At 31.2% G+C, this 25,881-nt stretch overlaps 2 protein-coding genes across 3 annotated transcripts in view; one reads left to right on the top strand and one right to left on the bottom strand.

Moving 5' to 3' along the window:
* Positions 1–902: 902 nt before the first annotated feature.
* LOC134725672 (core histone macro-H2A.1-like) lies at positions 903–12,171 on the top strand. 2 transcript variants are annotated; one of them, XM_063589686.1, is made up of 7 exons: positions 903–1,205; positions 2,713–2,819; positions 3,693–3,917; positions 6,787–6,876; positions 7,607–7,787; positions 10,214–10,388; positions 10,748–12,171. In XM_063589686.1, exons 1-7 carry the CDS (start codon positions 1,037–1,039, stop codon positions 10,908–10,910), a joined length of 1,110 nt encoding a protein of 369 aa, XP_063445756.1. In that variant the 5' UTR covers positions 903–1,036; the 3' UTR covers positions 10,911–12,171. The 2 variants fall into 2 exon arrangements, with proteins under 2 accessions (XP_063445756.1, XP_063445755.1); XM_063589685.1 differs by lacking the exon at positions 10,214–10,388 and adding an exon at positions 8,654–8,828.
* A 4,362-nt stretch (positions 12,172–16,533) lies between these two features.
* Positions 16,534–25,881, bottom strand: part of LOC134726622 (heterogeneous nuclear ribonucleoprotein D-like) — a 39,262-nt gene continuing 29,914 nt past the window's right edge. Inside the window, exons 13-14 of the mRNA XM_063591034.1 lie at positions 22,927–23,031; positions 16,534–16,679 (exon numbers count right to left, since the gene is read on the bottom strand). Of these exons, the coding sequence (XP_063447104.1) occupies positions 16,648–16,679; positions 22,927–23,031 (137 nt within the window). The 3' untranslated portion in view covers positions 16,534–16,647. The remainder of the gene's footprint in view (positions 16,680–22,926; positions 23,032–25,881) is intronic.

Below are 25,881 nucleotides of genomic sequence, written 5' to 3'. Positions count from 1 at the left end.
ATCAAGCTTAAACATGCTGTTGTAATTTTTATAAAATTTAGCAAAATGGCGAACAAATAATTTTCAAACGTAGAGGATGTTCGACACTTATTTTGTTAATGCACATAATTCAATTTATTTTCTCTGTTTATATTGCAATTAAATATGACACGTTATTGTAACTATAAGAATAGCCATAGCAAGATTAAAGAGATATTAATTAAGTCATAACATCAACGTGATCAAAGAAAACAAACATGGCACCTAATCACGATGTAAGTTTTGACAATACCCATGTAGATGCATGTTTTGACAATACCTATGCCGGTTAGTGTTGTCCGATTATCAATGAAATTCTTTGCAATACTATTTTATATTCATAAAAGAAGACATCGAATGGATATAAACCGAGGTGCACTAAATATATTTTTAAATTTTCATTAAATAATTCATCAGGTAACCAGTATAAAAATCCTAATTGAACCAGTCACATGCAGAGTTATCGAACGTGATTATGACTGTAATAGTTGCATATGATTTGTTGTATGAAACGACCAGTGTAAGGTGGGCATTTTCAACTGGCAGGTCTCATCTGACTTTTACTTCATTTTCATGGTTCAGTGGTCAAGTTAAGTTGTTCTGTGTTAGCTGAGACTACTATAACACATGTGTTATAGTAGTCTCAGGTGTTAGTCTATGTCTCTGGCTTAATCATATTCAAGTTTTTCTCTCCATAAAAAAATGGGGATCAGCTAGAATATTTTGTTTGTTTTGGAAAACCCATACAATTCCCCTTGATGTTAAATGGTCGTTCCCTTATGAGTTAATTTTTTTTATAGGCAACGCGAGGCTGGTAATCAGATAAATTTAAATAACCCGCGTTTTAATCTTTGCTGTTCGGAGCTTTCGTCCCAATTTAGGATCCACCCGGAAGTTGAATTTAGGACCAATAAGCAAGTCGATGCCAAGCTTCGCCTGATCTTGCAAATAAGTTTACGGTGTCAACACAATATAATTGTATATGTCAGCATTTGTAGGTCAATTATAAAGCATAAATATGTCCGCACGCGGTGCAAAGAAGAAAAAGATAACATCGCAATCTGCGAAAGCAGGTGTTTTGTTTCCAGTTGCAAGGATGCGCCGGTACCTGAAGGGAGTGACACATCATTTCCGTATCGGTTCTGGAGCTCCAGTCTATTTGGCAGCAGTCATAGAGTATCTAACTGGTACTGCACACATTTAATATTTCATGACAAAGCATAAATTTTAATTATCCAACTGTCAAATGCCCCTCACAGCCTAAGGACTACAAACACCTATATAATAATAATATATATATGATAGAAAATGTATAATCAAAAATTATAGGCACTGGCTACGGTTACATGGAAATGTAACAATAATGAAAATATTATTGTTACATTGGAGACTAATTGCTGGAATGCAAAGTTGGGTATTCTCACTTTGTACTAAAACAATGAAAAAAAACATTTATAGCAATACACTTACTAAAACGCTATTATAAAATTTTCCAACACAAAACGAATAAAAAGGTTGCGAACAGACTTTGGATGCAAATGTGTAGGGGGCAAACATGTTTTGTGCAAACTTACCTGGATTCATGGACAACTTGTCCAACTCATTTTATCGGAAATATGTATTAGGTTTAAATGACTTTTCTCTAATTTGCCCCATCTTGCAATAAAATGCAAATGTTGTCCTACAATTAATTATGAACAATATTACACCAATCAATCAAAATACAATTCTTGACTAATTTCAGGGCTTTTATAGCTGACTATGCGGTATGGGCTTTGATCATTGTTGAAGGCCTTACGTTTACCTATAGTTGTTAATTTCTGTGTCATTTGGTTTATAAACGTATTTACACTTTTGGTATTTAGCTGTATCTTGCCTCCGAATGACCTAACATCACCTCCGAATAACCTTTTGACGTCAAGCAACAATCACTTTTTAGTTGTGACGTCATATGTTTTAAATTATGAAGTCAAAGTATACGGGAACCTGTGTGATGTTATGTAATGGCGGACAAATTTGCATACAAATGTAAATACGTCTATTGTAGACAGTTGTCTCATTGGCAATCATACAATATCTTTTTTTTTTATATGTTATAGAAACTGAGAACTTGTCTCACTTACAGGTAATCATGTATCTTATGATTCTTTTCAAACTTCCCCATGTACATGATGTAACTCCTTGACACATTCTTGTCCAACTGTAAACTCATCCCACCTCTGAGATATTTTTACTGATTTCTACACTTAAAAGAAGATAGTCGACAAAAGTGGAATTAACATCATTTGTTTTTTAAAGTTATTAGTTTATAAGTGATATAGATGACTTCGCCATTAACACGTCATGAACCCCATATGAAACTTACTAACCCCATAGGGGGTCACTATGTGACGGCATTTAACCAATCACAACGTGATAATTCATCTGTGGTCCGATAATAGTTTATAAGTGGTATCTACTCTACGCTGTGACGCTAAAATTGAAAAGAAATATTGCAGAACTATTGAAATTGTTTTGTATCCTTTGGTTTATTGTATAATACACTGTCGGTAAGAAAACTAGTAAAACATTCTGACATTTAGTAAATTGTAACTGTTATTTTCCAAACAATGGTTGATTTATGGAATATATGTAGAAATTTGATTTATATCTATTATGGCCATAAATATTCATATTTATCATATATTATTTCAGCTGAGATATTAGAGTTGGCAGGAAATGCAGCTAGAGATAATAAAAGGGCTCGTGTAACTCCTCGACATATTCTTCTAGCAGTGGCTAATGATGAAGAATTAAATAGGGTATGTCACAATTTAATGTTTACAGTCAACTATATAAAATTATTTAACATTCAATTAATAGGGTAGCCCTTTGATTTGAAATGCCATACTGATTTTATGACCAAAAATCATCTGTTACCAATAATATTACTGATTTCTTCATAAATGCATGTTGTGTTTTAAATAAAAACTTAATTTCTGCTAAATTTTGGCTTAACATTATAATTGCATACAAATGTTTGTTGTAAAAACCCGGAAAATTCATTTTTAACTGAATGGTTTTTTTTTCAAATTTATCTGTATGATTTAATTCAATTTTGATCCCAGAATTTTATTATTGCGAACCACAAATTCACTTGAAAGTTACCTGATGATTTAAACTAATGAAAGTTCTTTCGTTCCATGAATATATGTAAAGCTATCCCTTCCATTTTCAACTTAATTAAGTTTTGAAGAGAATGAAGATAGTTTAAACTTTCATAAAAGCCAACAAAATGAATAATGATATAAAATGCAATATTTCATAGAAGTTTTTATTTTACCATGTTTATGTTGCACATACTTCTTACAAATGCTACTCCACCTTAAATCCACATGAAAACAAAATAATTGATCTTAAATACAGGAAATATTAAATTTTATGTTTAGGAAATATAAATATAATGTAAATTCAGAAATTATTGCGTGCATTTATTATTGCGATTTTGTCATTTTACACTTAAATGCGATTTTAATTATTACGTTTTTGAGAAAAATCCTGTTTCATTCATATGAAATATTTCCAAATGCGAGTTTAAATTATTGCGTTTACAACTTTGTCGCATTTTACGCAAAAATAAAAACCTTGCAATAATATTTGAATTTACAGTATTGAAATGTACATATATATTGTAGTTACTGAAGGGTGTAACAATTTCAAGTGGAGGTGTGTTACCTCATATTCATCCAGAATTGTTGACAAGAAGAAAAGGACCAAAGTTCCAGAATGTTCTACCTAAACCTGTGGCAGCAACCCCAACAAAAACTAAAGCAAAAGCTAAAGCATCAGCTACTCCACCATCACCTCCTGCTGCTAAAGGCAAAGCAGGGAAAGCAACTAAAGCACCTAAACCAGCAAAGGTAAAAATAGGGAAAGCAACTAAAGCACCTAAACCAGCAAAGGTAAAAATAGGGAAAGCAACTAAAGCACCTAAACCAGCAAAGGTAAAAATAGGGAAAGCAACTAAAGCACCTAAACCAGCAAAGGTAAAAATAGGGAAAGCAACTAAAGCACCTAAACCAGCAAAGGTAAAAATAGGGAAAGCAACTAAAGCACCTAAACCAGCAAAGGTAAAAATAGGGAAAGCAACTAAAGCACCAAAACCAGCAAAGGTAAAAATAGGGAAAGCAACTAAAGCACCTAAACCAGCAAAGGTAAAAATAGAGAAAGCAACTAAAGCACCAAAACCAGCAAAGGTAAAAATAGGGAAAGCAACTAAAGCACCTAAACCAGCAAAGGTAAAAATAGGGAAAGCAACTAAAGCACCAAAACCAGCAAAGGTAAAAATAGGGAAAGCATCTAAAGCACCAAAACCAGCAAAGGTAAAAATAGGGAAAGCAACTAAAGCACCTAAACCAGCAAAGGTAAACATAGGGTAAGCAACTAAAGCACATAAACCAGCAAAGGTAAAAATAGGGGAAGAAACAAAAGCTCCTAAACCAGCAAAGGTAAAAATAGGGAAAGCAACTAAAGCTCCTAAACTAGCAAAGGTAAAAATAGGGGAAGAAACTAAAGCACCTAAACAAGCTAAGGTAAAAATAGGGAAAGCAACTAAAGCACCTAAACAAGCTAAGGTAAAAATAGGGAAAGCAACAAAAGCTCCTAAACAATCAAAGGTAAAAATAGGGAAAGCAACTAAAGCTCCTAAACTAGCAAAGGTAAAAATAGGGGAAGAAACAAAAGCTCCTAAACCAGCAAAGGTAAAAATAGGGAAAGCAACTAAAGCTCCCAAACCAGCAAAGGTAAAAATAGGGAAAGCAACTAAAGCACCTAAACAAGCTAAGGTAAAAATAGGGAAAGCAACAAAAGCTCCTAAACAATCAAAGGTAAAAATAGGGAAAGCAACTAAAGCTCCTAAACTAGCAAAGGTAAAAATAGGGGAAGAAACTAAAGCTCATAAACCAGCAAAGGTAAAAATAGGGAAAGCAACAAAAGCACCTAAACCAGCAAAGGTAAAAATAGGGAAAGCAACAAAAGCTCCTAAACCAGCAAAGGTAAGAATAGGGAAAGCAACAAAAGCTCCTAAACCAGCAAAGGTAAAAATAGGGAAAGCAACTAAAGCACCTAAACCAGCAAAGGTAAACATAGGGAAAGCAACTAAAGCACATAAACCAGCAAAGGTAAAAATAGGGAAAGCAACAAAAGCTCCTAAACCAGCAAAGGTAAAAATAGGGAAAGCAACAAAAGCTCCTAAACCAGCAAAGGTAAAAGTAGGGAAAGCAACTAAAGCACCTAAACCAGCAAAGGTAAACACAGGGAAAGCAACTAAAGCAACTAAACCAGCAAAGGTTAGAATAGGGAAAGCAACTAAAGCGCCTAAACCAGCAAAGGTAAAAATAGGGAAAGCAACTAAAGCACCTAAACCAGCAAAGGTAAAAATAGGGAAAGCAACAAAAGCACCTAAACCAGCAAAGGTAAAAATAGGGAAAGCAACAAAAGCTCCTAAACCAGCAAAGGTAAAAATAGGGAAAGCAACAAAAGCTCCTAAACCAGCAAAGGTAAAAATAGGGAAAGCAACTAAAGCACCTAAACCAGCAAAGGTAAACATAGGGAAAGCAACTAAAGCACATAAACCAGCAAAGGTAAAAATAGGGAAAGCAACAAAAGCTCCTAAACCAGCAAAGGTAAAAATAGGGAAAGCAACAAAAGCTCCTAAACCAGCAAAGGTAAAAATAGGGAAAGCAACTAAAGCACCTAAACCAGCAAAGGTAAACATAGGGAAAGCAACTAAAGCAACTAAACCAGCAAAGGTTAGAATAGGGAAAACTATTAAAGCACCTAAACCAGCAAAGGTAAAAATAGGGAAAGCAACTAAAGCACCTAAACCAGCAAAGGTAAAAATAAGGAAAACTATTAAAGCACCTAAACCAGCAAAGGTAAAAATAGGGAAAGCAACTAAAGCTCCTAAACCAGCAAAGGTAAAAATAGGGAAAGCAACTAAAGCACCCAAACCAGCAAAGGTAAAAATAGGGGAAGAAACAAAAGCTCCTAAACCAGTAAAGGTGAAAATAAAACAAAACAAATCAAAGCAAAAGAAAAGATACAATATATCATTAAAGCAACCATCTTCTAAAGGCAAACCTGACTAAGCAATAAAAGCTCCTAAACCAGCAAAGGTAAAAATAGGGAAAGCAACAAAAGCTCCTAAACCAGCAAAGGTAAAAATAGAAACAAACAAATATAATGCAACCAATCAAAAAGTTGGCATACATCTAGAAAACAACAACAGAAAATGCTAAAAGATTCAAAATCATCTTAAGGTAGAATCGTGATCAAAATCTTAGCTACCTGTTCTTGGTATAAAGGAGGGTAATGTGAACTGCGATTAAGGGTTGTAAAAGACTGAAATGTTGTCCTGTATTAGGTAACCTTTGCAATAGAAGTTTCAAGTGACAATATTTTTAGTTCCAGTCATTGAACCTGTGTGGTTTGAATAGTCTCTCAGTGTACCAGGAACTGTTTTGGTTATATTTCTAGATTACCTTAAAAAGAGAACCTTTAAAAGTGACAAATTAAAAAAGAAATAAGTTTCCTTGGTAATAAAAACCATTGATATATACCAGTATATGCTACCATGTTTATTAATCTTTTTAAAATGTTTCAATATTTGTCATGATAATTAGACTCATTAGTCAAATTTGTTTTTGAAATGAAAGGAAATGCTGAGCTGCATTTATATCATTAATATGCAATGTTAAGTTCTTTTCAACAATGATTTTTATACTACAGGGCTTTGCACCATCAGCTGAAGCAGTAGCCGCAACATCAGCAGGCGGATTTACTATTCTCTCAGAGAAAAAACTCTTCTTGGGACAAAAGGTATTCATTCTGTTGTAAAATATTTATCAAATATTTTAAAGCTGTTTCCTCGTTAAGCTATGTTTGTACATTTTTTCTTTGTTGTCAGACAAGCATATTATTTTGTTGCCAGTTTATTTTTTTATTTTTTGTTGAAGTGATTATTTTACAAACCTGTTTTCTTTTTCATCCAAATGGAGTCATATTTAATCCATTATATTACGGTTTACAACATGAATAATTATGCCTGCTAGCAACCAACGTTCGTCATGACTAATTAAAATGCCTAGCAATAAAGAAGTAAGACTTAAATTTAGATTCAAAGGTAAATGTAATAGGATAACAAATAGTAGCCAGTAGCATGAGTAGCCTTGATAAGGTTACAGTTATACATTACATCTTAATCAGACTTGAAAAGGAATTTTCAATGAAATAATAAACATTTGTATCTTATGTTCTTTATTTAGAAAAAAAGGCTATACTTTTAATTTATTATCTATGATTTTTGCTAAGGTTTACAAATTAAAGTTTCAACAAAGTTAATGTATGCAGCATCTACTGTATACTATAAAATATATGATCCTTGTCAATGAGTCATTGTCATTTTGAGACGCAAAAATGTGCATTGTCAGTGAATAATTAAATATAAGAAGATGTGGTATGACTGATTTATACTGAAGTTAAACAATTGTTTTATTACAAATTTGATATATGATGTACTTACCTTACAAAGAAGCCATGTATTTTACAGATGACCGTCATCCAAGGTGATTTAGTTAAAATAGCAGCTGATGTAATTGTACATCCAACCAGTTCTTCATTTTATATGGGTGGAGAAGTAGGATCCGCAATAGAGAAGGCAGGAGGAAAAGAATTCAGAAAAGAAGTAGATGAGTTGTACAAATCTCATGGTGCACTAGATACTGCTGGTGGTAGGTTTTTATAGTTAATCCAAGAAAATATTAGAGGTGGAATGCTCTTAGCATTCTATGGGCCTTGAGAGTTAAATGGTATTTCAAAAAGAATAATACATGTATCTTAATTTCTTATTTGTTTGTGAATCAGTCATTTTGTTTCTTTGACACATTCCTGTAGCCCTTTTGACAAAAAATCTTCAGTCTAAAATTACTCTTATGATAAGAATATTTAGTTAAATTGTTAAGGAATATTTTAGACTTCAATAAATTTTACACTTAAGATTTTTTTTTGAAAAGGGCTACTGATTTCCACTCTCAATCATTTATTATCAAAATTAAACAGTACCTAAGTGTGAACAAAAAATAACATAACATAATGAAATGTGAAATATAGAATAAGAATTTTTTGTCTCAAAATATAAATTTCATTTGTACAAGGCTAAGAAACAGATAGCAAGCGAAGCTGTGCCAAGAGTTTCTATCCTGATTCAAACTGAGTGATGATTTATTCAGAGTTATTATTTAGAAGATGATTTTAATTCTCTTTTAAACTACGAGGATCCAGCAAAATGATGCATGGAAGAACATAAAGATTTAAAACCCTCTTTTGAAGCCTTTCAGAACTATCAATATGTAAAAACAACAATTAAGTTTTTTTTCAATTGATATATCATTATTTGTACATAAAATTATATCTCTGTAATTTCTTTTCAAGTTCATCTAGATTGTATTGCTTTTCCTAAACAAGGAATTTGGTATCGATATTGTTAAATTTCATATACTACTAAAGTTGCAAAATTGTGTTGAATACATGGAACATTCACTTTATATAAAAACATATTTATAGTAGGGTAGTAACTCAACTAGTTAAATCATTTCAGCTGCCATTTGTTCTGGACATAATTTCCCAGCAAAATTTGTCATACACGTAAATAGTCCAACATGGGGCGCTAATAATTCACAACAATTGTTAGAGAAGGCTACCAAGAATGTTTTAGCATTGGCAGATGAAAAAAATATCAAGTCTATTGCAATTCCATCTATTAGTAGTGGAAAGTAAGTCGTTTATTTTATGTTTCTTTCTATGACAACCAGTTTTGCTGTATCATAATGATTGTGTTGACTTCAAGAGGGAAAATATTCAAACTTTTGTGTGACGCATTTGGACTTGTGTAAAGAAGTTTGGGATGTGATAGTATTTACCCCAAATATCAGCTTTAATAACATAAATTTAAAGGCAACATACTTTTCATTATGACATAGGATTGTTGGTTGTCATTTTTGCATGCATATCTGTCAATCTTTTAATGCTTCATAAATTATATTAATGGTATGGTGCTGTAGCTGTCAGATAAGATGGAATTAACTTTGTCCTCTTGATTTAAGGGCATACGATACAGTTTTGATCCTGTATTTACAGATTGATGAAAATTTCCATATAGGTTAATTTTTGCCTGACTTAATCAAATATGTAAAAAAAACATATGTGCTACTTTTTGAGTTAATTGAGGTCGAAATTTTGTATATTTGCTAAAAGATCAGATTTCTGGCCGTATTTTTCCTTTCGAAAGAAATCCATAACTTTTTTGTTTAATAAGCTAAACACATTTTTTTTTGTTAAATAATTTGTAATTTCAGTATTTTCAAGTATCCTAAAAATTTATGCATTTTTTATTCAAAATAAGTCATATTTATCAAATGGTCATGAATTGAGAAAAAAACGTATTTTTTTGCTGTATTAATTATGAAAATTAAAAAAAATTGCACTATTTACAGTTTTAGAAAGTTCGGTCCACTTAATCTCCCTGCAAAATGAAACAAACTGTTGTTTAAAAAATAGGGGTCCATGCACTTGTTTTCAATTTAAATCAGTTTGAAAGATAAAACTCAGTCGAAAATGCATCTTTTCCCGATATGTCATGGTTAGACGTCGCGAAAATAACATTCTACGTTAGCAACGTCATTACGGTTACCTCCCCTGTTACTGTATCGTATGCCCTTAAGGGACTTTTTGCCTTTGTCAAGAAAGTACCTGTATACAAAATTGCTTTAAAATGCTATTCTTATTAGCTTCTCCTTGTTTAGACTCTGCAGTCACATCTTGCAGTAATTGGTGTAGCCCTTTGTTTTATTTCAAAGCATAAAAAGATTGACAGATATCTGGTATATGGTTTACATATAATTTCTGTAATTAGCAGTGTTATTGTATCTTCAGCAGCAGATATTTTGCTTCAATTGCATTTTCGTGTTATTTAAAAAAAAATTTTTTTATCTGTTTTAAGATAAAAAAAATTAACTACTTTGTTTTGGTCAAAAATAAATGTTGAAATCAAAATCAAACAAATATCTGCTTCTGAGTAAATGTATTGCTAATTAGAGAATTAAAATATACTGTTATAGTGCTTTTGCTAGGGATGTAATACAACTTTTCTATTTGTTAGCTGCTATATGCCCAGGTCACAACTTCCCAGCCAAGTTTGTAATACATAGTCATGGACCCACATGGAAAACTGACAATGCCCAACAACTATTAGAAAAGACAATACATAATGCTTTTAAATTAGCGGATGAAAAGAATTTGAAAAGTATCGCTTTCCCTTCTGTCGGCAGTGGACGGTAAGAGCAATAGAAAGAAACTACAAAATAACCATTTTTGTTGGTTTCAGTAGCTCTGTCCTTGTGTGTTCTTATATTTTCAACAGGGATAATTATTTTGAAATTTCATGTTTTACATCCTTGAAAAGACTTGAATAGTACTGAGTTATAAATTACATGTGATTTTTGGACAAATTGTTAATTTCAGTATTGAATATCATTTAAAAATTAATTAAAATTGGTTTTCTGATTCCAATCTCTTGTATGAATTTTTTAAATTTCAAAAATCTTGCTTTTGCTGTGCTGAATTCTGATATTTAAAAATCTTCATGTTAAACCTCAGTGAATGGATGTTTATTTTTATCTTAATCTATTTTTAGTGCTGGATTTCCCAAGCAGACGGCAGCACAGATCATATTAAGAGCAATCAACAACTACTTCGTATCAGTCATGGGCAGCTCCATAAAACAGGTGTATTTTTGTCTCTATGATTCAGAGAGTGTAGCTATTTATACCAGTGAATTAGCTAAGCTTGATTCGTAGACTGATGGGCAAGGTCATCCAAGGAGAAATAGGTGTAATAGATGTTTATAGAAATGTTTTTGAATGTTGTTTTAATGGAAAGAATTGTTTCATTGTTGATTGTTCAACAGAAATATGTTTATAAGAGTTGTACTACTATAGAATTCCAGGTCAAAGTTTGGATGTGTTTACAAATTATGCACTAGTGTTGATTTTTGTCTTAAATATCATGTCTTCTAGGTCAGAATTAATGGACAAAAGGAAAAGATAACAATTGTTATTTCTGAATGAGGATTTTATAAGGTCTTTGAAATGGACCACACGTTCATTCATATTAAAAGTTTTCCAGACCACAAAATCATTCATAAAAATGTTTCCCATTAATGCTGGGCTACTCATTAAAAAATCTTCATTGATTTAGTTACTTCATGATATGAAACAATATCATATGTATTATAAAATGATCCTTTCAGATACCATTAAATTTTAGATGGGTTCTAGAAAACAGTAGTGTATACTCCTAGTGTAAGGGTGATCTTTCTTGGGTACTTTATAATGTTTTAGTGGAACAATCCTGAATTTTAATTTGATTAAGTTGTTTATTTGTTGTAGATTTTAATAGTGTTGTTAATATTACTTCTGTGATGATGGTTAAGTTTGACTATACCATGAAAATTTTAGGGATTGTCTCAAAATTTTTCATCTTATTTCTTAACAAATTTAATCAATAATAGAAACTTTAGAAACTTTTATAAAAAAAGAAGTTTAAGAAAATTTTGTTGTTGTAAGCAAGATTTAACCAATAAAGTGGAAGACATTAAAAACCTGTCATGTGTATGTGAAACCATATAAATGGAAATTATAGGTGATACTAACCAGCAATATGTTGTATAGAAATTTCTTGTAAACTTTTGAGACGACCCCTTACTGTTTAAATTATAAAGATAGTTACATAGTAACCTGTTTTTGTTTTTTTCTTCTTAAGAATTGAATTTTTATACAATTGTTAATTATTTAAACAAATTTGTACTCATTACAAGTTTAGCTGAGCTAACATAGAAATTTTATTTATACAAAGTTTTTGTTGTTGTCCTTTTTCATTAACTATATACAATAAGACAAAGTTTTTGTGTGTTCCACTTAAACTGAGAAGTTTAAAAATAACTTTGGTAATCAGTCAAATCATGTTGAAATTTTCCTTTTTTTATGGGATATGATTTGTTTTGTATGTGACATAACTTTAACCAATTATCATGATGTTATTATGTAAGTGATGGGACATGTGTGTTTTTACCAATTACCGGTACTTTTTTCCTTGACTTTGCAATAGTTTCATTTTTTATTCAACTGTAACAACACCCTTCATAGTTACAAAAGATCATTCATATTGAAAATTTCAATCTTATTTTAATTGATTTGCATATTTTCAATTAATGTCAGTCATTCAACCATTTGAAATTGTAATTTTGTAATTTGATTTCAGTTACAGTGATCTGAAGCATTTTGTATCTGTTTTTATTTTTGTTGGAAATCTTAGTATTTCATTTCTTCCTATGTTATGATATAGAAATAATTGCTGCATCAAAATGTTCATGTCTGTAAATGTTTTGAAGTCATGGAGTGAATTACATTTTATCTTTTGTCTTATAAAATATTATGCCATTTTATCAAATTTGACTGATAATTCCAATATTTAACGGGGAAATTATTGTTTACCTGTATAACAAATGAAGGGCCTAGATATATTCTTTATTCAAAATCCATTCTGGATGCAGAATATTCAATGCATGAATGTCTTGGTTATAACAGCCAGATGATAAGTCATAGAACTTCTGCATTCACTTTTAGAAGTCCAAATTGCTTATTTGTTAATTTTTTGGCAGAATTCTGACATTATATCACTCAAAACCCATTTGTACATCTGAAGCCATATGCAAATCAAAGATATGCAAAAAAAAAGATAAAGAACATTTTACTGACAATCGTACATTATTGATTTGATCATTTCCTGTTACGATATTGTTAGACAGTTAGACCCCTTCCTCAAAATTTGAAATCCATTGGAACAAACTTCCATTGAGTGAGAAAGTGAAGACCTTCAAAAAACGTGTTCCGTGTTTTGTTGGCATGTTCAAACGAGTAGACAGAAAATCCCATTATATTATCATCAGCCAACTGTTTATCAAATGATAAAACAGTTAATAGAAAAGGTCAAATTCAAGTTTTATTGATGTTAAGACCAAATTTTAGCTCTTTAAAAACTTTCAGGAAAGGGAAATGTCCCTGAAAAAAAACCAATACTGAACATTTAAACATATGCAATGAAAAACAAATGCTGATCTGTTGGTTTTTTTTTATATAGAAAACTTGAATGTATATTTTTATCATTCCTTTAACTAATTTTAAAATTAACATTACTATTATATGAACAGCTTGAAATTTTCTCATCTCCCAATTGCAAGCTAAATATAGATTCTTACACTGCAACAAGTGTATTACGATATTTCTCCACTCGAGACAGTTAAATTTTATTATTTAAAGCGCGAGGCTTGCCGAGCCCTTTAAATAATAAAATTTAACTGTCGAGAGTGGAGAAATATCGTAATACACGAGTTATAGTGTTGGAATCTGTTTCTCTAATGCTTTTTATCGTTCTTTTACAAAAAAATTCAGAAAATTGTGCTCTTTTAATGCGACGTCATCAGCCAAGGTCTCCTTTTTTGATGACGTCACAATAGGAAAATTGAGAAGAAAACAAAACATTTTGACGTCATAATCAAATTTCGACTAATCATTTGCCGAGAACAGATTTTTCACTAGTGAGGAGAAATATTTTTCTCACACCGGTCAGGAAATGTGAAAATAGCACAAAAATTAGAGAAATGTGATTCCCTGTTTATTAAGGATAACAGCAGTTCCTGTTAACACCAATATGCACTACCACATTTGAATTTTCATATGTTTCTTTTTATGATCCACTAAATTTATTAGTTGCAATGAACTACAGTTTTACTGAATATTTGTCTAATTTTCCTACTGTTTGTTTTTCATTTAGTTGTTTTGTTGATGTACACATTAGTTGATTTTTGTTGCTTTCATTATTATAACACCATGCTAACTCATATTACTCAATTTTCATTTTATAAATGGCATCTATGAAAGATGAAGGATCTAGGACTGTTTCAGTGTTCTCAGGTGAAAAACTGTCTTATGAAAACAGCATAAAAATCTAAGTTCCAGCAACTTATTTCACCAAAAAATCATATGAAAAAAATAGTTTTAATTCATTAACATTCAGGAATAAATTCAGATAAATTTTATGTAAAAAGAACCCCAGCAGCTATCTTTTCATTCAGTTCACTTTAAAGGTTTTTTGAAACATATTTATTTTCTTCATTTTACTTTTGAATTGCTGAAAATGTTTTGAATGACCAACACAAACTTTCCTCTTCATTTATTATAAGTAAAAACAGTCCTTTCCTTATTATCAGTATGTGTTAGGTTCATAGAATTTGGAGTACCAATAAACATATATTGAGTGGAGTTGTCTTTATTTCTATTTGAAGAATCTAATACATCATTGCACTTTGAACATTATTTTAAGTTTACATTGTTTATATGAGGTTCTGTATTTACATGGACATTGATATACTCATAAAGCTAAACTTGGTTTTAACCTGTGTGGTCATAGCAAAATGATTGTCTGTTGGTCTTTCAGAAAGACATGGGGTAAAAACTTTCATCAAACTTTTATTCTATATTTGGTCTGAGGCATTTATAATGTTTTTTTGAATCCAAAAATGTAAACAAAATCTTACAAAACGTTTTGTACAAGGAAAACTTTCATCAAGTTTTCTTAGCTTCAATGAAAGGGAAGAATTAGCTACTCCTTAGTCAACATGTAACATCAAGCATGCAGCAATGTAGGCCCAAACTTGGTATTGGTAAAAAATGTGAATGAAACATTTTTAATGTCAGTAGGGTTGCTGATAGCTTTAAGTACTGTTGTTTACATTGTGTAGGTCAGTTTTAATTGGTTGAGCCAGCTGAAATTATGCCCCCTTTCAATTTTACTAGAGAGGCTAGTGACTTAGACAAAGAACTTAAATTAAACAACTTGGCTAGTGGGGAATTACTGGGTTGTTGGTCTTTGAATACCTTGGAGGTTCTAAATGTATTTGTTACCCACCAATTGGTTTGTCTGGAATAAAGCCTGAAAGTTTGTCTGCCAAATCAAGGTCTCATCATAGTTTCGAAATATACAATATCATGTTTGATTGAGAACTGTTTTAAAATGCCTTGCAGGATAGTTTAATACAAAGTTGAAACCTCTAGCCTTTGTTTATAATCATTTGTATGTTTCATATTTTTGAGTGGAGTCTATTTTGCTGAACTAGTTGAAAGACATAAATGTCTTGCATACAGATACATAATGGTTAGAAGTTTATAGAATGATTGCTTGTCGTATATGTCTGTCTGGCAAGGTTTATCCTTTATTGACCTCAATTTAATGGTACATTGGTCCAAGCCATTTTTTTCGCATTTATATGTTTTTCAGATAACTTAGGAAAGTTGACCTTATTTGGTGTATAGAATAATTATGCATGCCATGGATCATTGAAAATTTACATTATACCTGCAGTAAACCAACCTTGATCTTAAAAGACTTTCCACATAGAATTTAGTCAAGATCAGTAAAGCAGATGGAGACATTTCACTATGTGCACTCTATTAAATAAGAGTTTGTATGATTGCCAAGCCGACAAATATCCACTAGTCGAAATGAAATTGATGTAAAGAACTAGAGATCACTGTGCAGCCTTCAACAATGTCCAAAACACATACTGTATTGTTGATTATCAAGTGCCAAGAAATGACAAAATACAAAAAATATAAATCAAATGAGAAAACCAACATCCTGGTTTGTGCTGTTTGGTTGCTGTCTCATGCACATATACATGTACCTCTCATCTCATTTTACTCATAGAAGAGCTGTATAAATTTACAAAGTTTCTAGTGGACTTCTGAATAGTTGTTCCCATTAAAAAAAGTTGATTTGAAACACTGGATACACTGTAGACATAAAATCTACAGGACCAGAACAATTTTTGCTCCTTGGAAGAAACTAGTGATTGATTAAATAATTAAGCAAAACCAAGTTTATAAGTCTTAGAAGAACCAAAAATCTGCACTTCATATTTCATGAACTTTTCTTTAACATACTGATGTTTTTAATAGAGAACTTTCAGCAATACATCAATGAAGGAATTTTTCATTTATTAAGAGAATCTAGATGTCGCCACTATTAGACAGTTAACTGTGTTTATCTGCAAACAAAAATTAGCCTAAAAAAGGACCAGAGACTCAAATGGTCGGTTTGCTTAGAATGTTTCCTGAACAGTGGAGAATAATCATTGATGAAAATGTAAATACTGGCAAAATATTTCAGTTTTAATATTAAATGTCATTTCTTCAACTTTTGAAAGATTTTGTTTCATATCTTTAGAAGATAATATTATTTAGTAAATTGACATATGTGATGGGACATTAAGTTTGCTTCTATAATTGTAACCTTATGCTACCAAATAAGCAAGAATGATAAATATTTTTTCTTAGAAACAGCCAAGATACAGAACAAATAGCATTTATCACAAGGTATTATATTACATTTAATGTAAATTCTATTGCACAATCAAATTATTTATAATGAATATATCATAAGTTAACAGTAAGTGGGAAAACATAAATGGAATGTCTGCTATCTCCTCTCCAAATTCTTAAATCTGTTCTCTGAAAAATAAAGAAAATATTAACTTCTTAAGGTGATATGTGGCAAATCGCAATATAGTAATACAATAAGCTTCATCTTGAAACAATCTGTTTCAAACTTTTCATATTCATGTATGTATTAGATAGAGACTCATTAAGTAACAGAGAATTTTCTGTGTGTTCATGTTGACCTGAGCACCAATTACTTTACCCAAAACCTTTAACAAACAAACCAAAATTTTTATCTGATAAGAACAGATGAAAGCATCAATGTTCCTCTACTATAATAGCAAGGCAAACCAAATAGTTATATGAACTGAACCTAATATCTAATATTAATCAATCAAACTGTAGTTTTAATCCTACATTGAAATTTTCATTTTAAAATAAATAACTTACGGTAAGTCTTAAAATATGTGATGTGTCTGAAGAACCCACTCCACAGACACCCAAAATGCATTAATTGCAGGGATGGGCACGATTACTGACAAATGTAATCGATTAATAATCGATTACATGAAGGTATCGATTACTCAGATTTTTGTATGTAATCGATTGCAATCGATTACTTTACCAAAAGTAATTACATTACTTTTCGATTACTGTCGATTACATACTTTAAAACTTAATAGAAATATATAGTAAGTTAAAAGCAATTTAATATGTTGTTCAACGTTTGTAAAGTTGAAATTTAGAACTTTATGAATTAAAACATGGTTTCTAAATAATAAGTTGACAGTTATTATCTAGATGGAATCTCCTACTGAGGATCAGAATTATTAAAAAAAATCTTGAAATTTTTACTTTCTACATGAATTAGAGATGACATGGCAATGGCATTCCATCTATCACTTATAGATATGTTTAGGGTTTTTTCAATACTTTTGCTTTCATACTGATTTAAGTTAGCTTTTTTTGTTTTTATTCATTAGAGGCAGGTATGTATTAGCATAGTTATTCATAATGTTGGAAGTTTTCTCTAAAGAAAATATAAAAATATAGAATTATGAATTAGTTCAGCTATTTAAAGGTCAAAATTGATAATTATAATAAGTTATAATAACAGGCATGATTTAATCCTTTTGTTTGATAACCACCCTAATTATAGGTTATAAAACTGCCAATGGAGGGTGTCTTCCTCCTATTCCCACTTTTAAAAAATACTATTCCTTCTATTCCCACTTGCAAATAACAATAGATGTTTTGATAAATAATTTGTTTTTATAACAATCAAGGTTAATTAGAATTTCGGTTTATTCCCGATTGTCCCACTTTTTAAAATTTTAGAGTTCTGATTGTCCCACATGAAAAGTTCTGATTGTCCCACATTATTTTATGTAGTAAAATGTTCTTAGATAAACAAGGTAACTGTTGTTTGTTTTGCTAAATAAACAAGAATTTATTATTGCACATTTAACATTAATTTTATAAAAGAATAAAAAAAAATGTTTTTTAAATCATTAGATTAATACACTTTTGATTAAAAAAATATAATATTTCTGATTGATGAAAAATATCTTTTAAGGTCTTGAATTAAACTTTTTTTCTGAACCTGATTTTGGGGTTTATATATGACTCTATAAAAATAATTGGTGACGAAAATGAGATGGTGGTGCACTTATTTTTGCTACAGCCATTTGAAAGTACCCAATTCTGAAAATTTTCTCAGTTTTCATCAAATGTTATCCATTTTTGGGCTATTATCATGAAAAAAAATCACAGTTTCACAATTAAACTTTACTTTTTTCATACTTTCAATAAAGATAGAGTGGACCAATCTGAATAGATCTAACTTTAAAAAAACACTAGAAGTAGGTGTTAATTTAAGAAAGTTTTATAAAATTTTATTGCTTTTTTGTGTCAAATTGACCATTCTGTTGTCAATTTTGGAATTTTCTCTTTTTTTAGAACACAAATCTAATTATTTCAACCTCTTTGTTATAATTCATTGAAAAAATACATATTTGAGAAATTTTGAAAGATTTTTTTTGTATATGGGATGCACATGCTTCTGGTAAAATCAGTTCTTGTACCCCCATCTACTTTCTCTAAATTTGCTGCTGTCTAGAATTTTTCCAGATCAGCCTTTCCAAGAATCACTATTAAAGGTTGTTTTTCCAATTTTCCCATTGTTTTTGCAGTCAACAGGACTCTTCACCAATTATAAAAAAGAGCCAAACTTCCATAAGAAATAAGAAGATGTGGTATGATTGTCAATGAGACAACTCTCTCAAAGAGACCAAATGACACAGCAATTAACAACTATAGGTCACCATACGGCCTTCAGCAATGAGCAAATCCCATACCACATAGCTTCAAAAGGCCCCAAAACGACTAATGTAAAACGAGAAAACTAATTGCATAATTCATGTACAAAATAATGAACGAAAAACAAATATGTTACACGGCAAAAAACGACAACCACTGACTGACAGGCTCCTGGTTTGGGACATCACCACATTAAAGACACTAAGTACAGATCTGAGAGTACTCGCAGTACTGACTAAAAAAAAATGTTTTTTTTAAAAGACTTCATTTAATATTATATGATACTTCAATTGTACCTACTATGAGCAAAATAAAATATGTAAATATTATTATTTGTTCTTATTTTGTTCATATTTTATAAGTTACATTGATTAGTAACCTTTGATTAACTGCAACACGCTATAAAAACAAATTAATCATTATAAAAACAGTTCCCAATTGTCCCCCATTTAAACTTCCCAATTGTCCCACAAACATATTCCCGATTGTCCCACAAAGTTTCATTACCTTTTTACCTGTAATTTCAAAAAGTGGGACAATCGGGAAAATTTACCTGTATTTTTAAAAAAAAAACATAACATAATTGGTACTTGTTTATTTGTAATATTTTTCTTTTTCATCAAAGAATTTCTTACCTTATTTTTAAAAAGTGGGAATAGAGGGAATGAACCGATCAGATTGATACCAACATAAACTACATAGCCTTTAAACTATGAAACAACATACTGGGTTGAATAGAAGTAACCTTTGGGACAACTACTTAACACAAGGACCAAGGACAACAAATCATCTACATGAGAACATCTTTCAACTTATTAAACTTCGGAACTTTGAGGAAGGCTTCAACGCCCTGACCATGATTCAGTATGCAGCCGGTTGGAAATGAGTGGCCGCCAAAAAGAAGTATGTAGAAATCAACCACAGATTAGACGAACTTAAGATTAGACACTGCAACCATGAAGTCACAAAAAAAAAGAATTTGGTGATGCAGCCTCCTACCTTCTTCACGTGGAAAAGATTGACAAACTTTAATAGACTTGTAAACAGTGATTGTTTAAAGTTTGTGCTACAATGTGTGATTTGATTAAGTGCTGTTGTATAATTTGTGTTACATTATGCTTGCTTTAATCTACAGTTGAATTTGTGTTATAAAAGTAATGAAAAAAATTTATATTTTACTTATATTTATTTTAATTTCTTTCATATTTATTTTGTTTAAAATAAAACAGAATTCATACAAATAGCTTTTTTACTTGTTTTAATAAAAAAAATCACTGGTCAATTAACAGTTGATTAAAAAATGTTTGTACAGTATAATCCTTTGTTTGCACAAGTTTTCCTCCTATTCCCACATGAAATTTTACTTTTTCTTACCTTATTTTTAAAAAGTGGGAATAGAGGGAATGAACCCAATGGAGTACAATTCATAACCTGGGGCAAACTAATGTAAATATCCTTCTTAATTAGAAAAACAGTAATTGAAATAAAAACAAAGTATGTGTCTTATATAGTGATTAGAAGACTTTGATCATCTGATTAGTGAAGACAAGAAAGTTTGTTTTTTTTTTTTTAATTCTCTAATAAAATTATAAACAGTACATATTTATAGTGTCAATGAGGGATACATGTATCTTTTTCTGAAAAGAGTTTCAATGAATATATAGGCATCCGTTCATTGTTTAAAGAATTTTGTGTACCTTTTTACTTATTAAAATATATATCATAACATTATAAGAAATCACCTGTTTATCTTTTCTAAGCTTAAATCTTATTGAAAATGATGCTTTTAGGAAATTTAATACAAATAAGCTTACTACTTTAAGGAAGTACAGACGTTAACTTAAGACACATTTCCTATTTTAAATCTATTTTCTTATTTCAAATCTTTCTTGTTTAAATATAAAAGGAGTTGATATATTGACAAGTACAACAATCTATTTGTTTCAAAAGCTAGACATAAAGTAAATTATGATAGGGGATCTGGGTGATCATAATGCAGTTTGGGACAATAGATAAAAATATTAAGGTAGCTGATAAACTCTTAAGTCATATCAGTACTTCAAATGATAAATACATGTTTTCATTCAAAAAAGGTTATATTTCATCAAACTTTTTTTCTAAAGTAATCGAAATGTAATCGAAAGTAATCGATGATTACATCATGATTTTTGCTGTAATTGATTAAATTACGATTACATGTAATCGAAAATGTCTTCAATTACAGATTACTGTCGATTACTGGAAAAAATGTAATCAATTACAATCGATTACGATTACAGATTATGATTACCCCATCCCTGATTAATTGCATCCTTTTGATAAAATTTGTGGAACTGTACCTGAACTTTAGGCATTTTCAGCAAGTTGACAAATTAATGAGGGTGGTAAAGGGGGGTTCTGAACATAGAAACACATGAAATAAAATAGTAAAAATAATATTTTAATGCACCGACAATAAAAATCAGGGAAAACAAATAAAGAGTACCAACACGAAACACGGAAAAGAAACAAGAGGCTCTCAAGAGCCTGAATCGCTCACCATAATTTTTTTGGGTTAAATCTCTCATCAATGATTATTTTGGCTTTTCAATTTATTTAAATGATTTGAATCGTCCTATTTTCTTCAAAAGCAAAAAAAAAAAATCATTTTCTCCTATGTTCTATTTTAGCCATAGGAGCTATGTTTCTTGACATACAAGGAAATAAAATATAAAATTTATACTAGATACTCTGAAACTCATTTAGCCTAAGTTTGGCTGAAATTGATACAGCAGTTTCAAAGGAAAAGATTTTTTTAAAGTAAGTCAACATGATGAACAAATTGTGAAAATAATCTTTAAAGGGCAATAACTCCTTGAGGGGTCAATTGACAATTTTGGTCAAAATGACTTATTTGTAGATCTTACTTTGCTTAACTTTTTTGCTATAACAGTTTATCTGTATCTATAATAGTATTCAAGATAATAACCAAACACTGCAAAATTTCTTTAAAATCATCAATTCAGGGGCATTATACCTGAAATTAGTTGGCTTTTCAGGACAGGTAGACCTTAACCTATAAAATACTTTAACTTCTTGTCTTATTTGCTCTAAATGCTGGAGTTTTTATGATATAAGCCAAAAACTGCATTTTACCCTGTGTTCTATTTTTAGCCATGACGGCCATGTTTTTTGACGAAATAGAAAATAAAACACATATTTTATTTTATACACCCTACTGATCATTCAAATGAAGTTTGGTAGAATTTGGTTGAGTAGTTTTAGAGGAGAAGATTTTTTAAAGTTAGCAAATATGATGAACAAATTGTGAAAAACTTCAGGGGTCAATTGACAATATTGGTCATATTAACTTATTTGTAGATCTTACTTTGCTGATCATTTTTGCTGTTTACAGTTTATCTTTATCTAAAATAATATTCAAGATAATGACCAAAAACTGCAAAATTTCCTTAAAATTACCAATTAAGTGACAGCAACCCAATCATGGGTTGTTTGATTCGTCTGAAAATTTCAGGGCTGATAGATCTTGACCTAATGAACATTTTAACCCCCGTGTCAGATTTGCTCTAAATGCTTTAGTTTTTGAGATATTAGCCAAAAACTGCATTTGACCCCTATGTTCTATTTTAAGTAACGGCGGCCATGTTTTTTGACGGATCAAAAATCGATGCACAAACTTTGTGCAGGATTATCTAAGGAAGAATCATGCTAAGTTTCATCCAAATCCATTCAGTAGTTTCAGAGGAGAAGATGTTTGAAAAATTGTTAATGACGACAGATGACGACGACGGACGCCAAGTGATGAGAAAAGCTCAAATTTCCTTTTAGGAAAGGTGAGCTAAAAAGGGGAAAACAAAGCACACACATTGAACCAAACACGAGAAATAAAATTTCATAACATGAAAACATGTGAAATAAAAAGACCAAAAACGCTGCACACCCTTTACCACCCTCATTAATGCATTTTCAACCCTAAAAAATTAAATGTGTGTGAACTTACCTAAACGTTTTGAGTAGTTATCTAGTTTGTATGCTGCCTGCTCTAAAGTATTAACACTTTCTTCTATCTGATCAATCTGATCTAGGAATGGCTGTAATTGTTTGTCTAAGTAAATAAAATACAAAATAATGTACAAATGACTATAATACACAGTACTTAATTAAATGCATAGCTTTTACTGTGAAACAAAAAGAAACAAATTGAATTAACTGAATGTAATGGCACTGAAAAGAGAAAACATATAATAAAATGGTAACATAACTAGAGGCTCCAAAGAGCCTGTGTCGCTCACCTTGGTCTATGTGAATATTAAACAAAGGAAGCAGATGGATTCATGACAAAATTGTGTTTTGGTGATGGTGATGTGTTTGTAAATCTTACTTTACTAGTCTTGCTGCTTACATTTATCTCTATCTATAATGAACTTGGCCCAGTAGTTTCAGTGGAAAATGTTAATAAAAATTTACAAATTTTATGAAAATTGTTAAAAATTGACTATAAAGGACAATAACTCCTTAGGGGGTCAATTGACAATTTCGGTCATGTTGACTTATTTGTAAATCTTACTTTGCTGAACATAATTGCTGTTTACAGTTTATCTCTATCTATAATAAAATTTAAGATAATAACCAAAAACAGCAAAATTTGCTTAAAATTACCGATTCAGGGGCAGCAACCCAACAATGGGTTGTCAGATTCATCTGAAAATTATAGGACAGATAGATCTTAATCTGATTAATAATTCTACCCCGTGTTGGATTTGCTCTAAATGCTTTGGTTTTTGAGTTATAAGCCAAAAACTGCATTTACCCCTATGTTCTATTTTTAGCTGTGGCGGCCATCTTGATTTGATAGTCGGGTCACAGGACACATTTTTAAAACAAGATACCCCAAAGATGATGATTGCCAAGTCTGGATTAATTTGGCCCAGTAGTTTCAGAGGAGAAGATTTTTGTAAAAGATAACTAAGATTTACGAAAAATGGTTAAAAATTGACTATAAAGGGCAATAACTCCTAAACAGGTCAACTGACCATTTCGGTCATGTTGACTTATTTGTAAATCCTACTTTACTAAACATTATTGCTGTTTACAGTTTATCTCTATCTATAATGATATTCAAGATAATAACCAAAAACTGCAAAATTTCCACAAAATTACCAATTCAGGGGCAGCAACCCAACAACGGGTTGACCGATTCATCTAAAAATTTCAGGGCAAATAGATCTTGACCTGATAAACATTTTTACCCCATGTCAGATTTCCTCTAAATGCTTTGGTTTTTGAGTTATAAGCCAAAAACTGCATTTTACCCCTATGTTCTATTTTTTGCCGTGGCGGCCATCTTGGTTGGATGACCGGGTCACGCCACACATTTTTTAAACTAGATACCCCAATGATGATTGTGGCCAAGTTTGGTTCAATTTGGCCCAGGAGTTTCAGAGGAGAAGATTTTTGTAAAAGATAACTAAGATTTATGAAAAATGGTTAAAAATTGACTATAAAGGGCAATAACTCCTAAACGGGTCAACTGACCATTTCGGTCATGTTGACTTATTTGTAAATCCTACTTTACTAAACATTATTGCTGTTTACAGTTTATCTCTATCTATAATAATATTCAAGATAATAACCAAAAACTGCAAAATTTCCACAAAATTACCAATTCAGGGGCAGCAACCCAACAACGGGTTGACCGATTCATCTGAAAATTTCAGGGCAGATAGATCTTGACCTGATAAACATTTTTACATCATGTCAGATTTCCTCTAAATGCTTTGGTTTTTGAGTTATAAGCCAAAAACTGCATTTTACCCCTATGTTCTATTTTTAGCCGTGGCGGCCATCTTGGTTGGTTGACCTGGTCACGCCACACATTTTTTAAACTAGATACCCCAATGATGATTGTGGCCAAGTTTGGTTCAATTTGGCCCAGTAGTTTCAGAGGAGAAGATTTTTGTAAAAGTTAACGACGCCGGACGCAAAGTGATGGGAAAAGCTCACTTGGCCCTTCGGGCCAGGTGAGCTAAAAAGCTAGAGGCTCTAAATAGCCTGTGTCGCTCACCTTGGTCTATGTGCATATTAAACAAAGGACACAAATGGATTCATGACAAAATGTATTTTGGTGATGGTGATGTGTTTGAAGTTCTTACTTTACTGAACGATTTTGCTTCTTACAATTATATCTATCATGAACTTTGCCCATTAGTAACAGAGAACTATATTTGGTAAAAATTTACATAAATTTACCAAATTAATGAAAATTGTTAAAAATTGACTATAAAGGGCAATAACGCCTTAAGGGGTCAATTGACCATTTAGGTCATGTTGACTTATTTGTAGATCTTACTTTGCTGAACATTATTGCTGTTTACAGTTTATCGCTATCTATAATAGTATTCAAGATAACCAAAAACGGCAAAATTTCTTTAAAAATTACCAATTGGAGGGCAGCAACCCAACAACCAGTTGTCCAATTCATCTGAAAAATTCAGGGCAGATAGATATTGACTTGATTAACAATTTAACTTCTTGCCAGATTTGCTCTAGATGCTTTAGTTTCATAGTTATAAGTAAAAAACTGCATTTTACCCCTATGTTCTATTTTTAGCCGTGGCGGCCATCTTGGTTGAATGGCCAGTTCATCGGACACATTTTTCAAACTAGATACCTCAAAGATGATTGTGGCCTAGTAGTTTCAGTGGAGATTTTGTAAAAGATTACTTAGATTTATGAAAAATGGTTAAAGATTGACAATAAAGGGCAATAACTCCTAAAGGGGTCAACTGACCATTTTGGTCATGTTGACTTATTTGTAGATCTTACTTTGCTGAACATTATTGCTGTTTACAATTTATCTCTATCTAAAATAATATTCAAGATAATAACCAAAAACAGCAAAATTTCCTCAAAATTACCAATTCAGGGGCAGCAACCCAACAACCGATTGACCGAT

This window comes from Mytilus trossulus, chromosome 7, assembly GCF_036588685.1.
Source record: "Mytilus trossulus isolate FHL-02 chromosome 7, PNRI_Mtr1.1.1.hap1, whole genome shotgun sequence".
Taxonomy (NCBI): Eukaryota; Metazoa; Mollusca; class Bivalvia; order Mytilida; family Mytilidae; genus Mytilus; species Mytilus trossulus.
The sequence above is the reverse complement of the archived record's forward strand: the minus strand, read 5'-3'. Positions and strand labels throughout refer to the sequence as shown.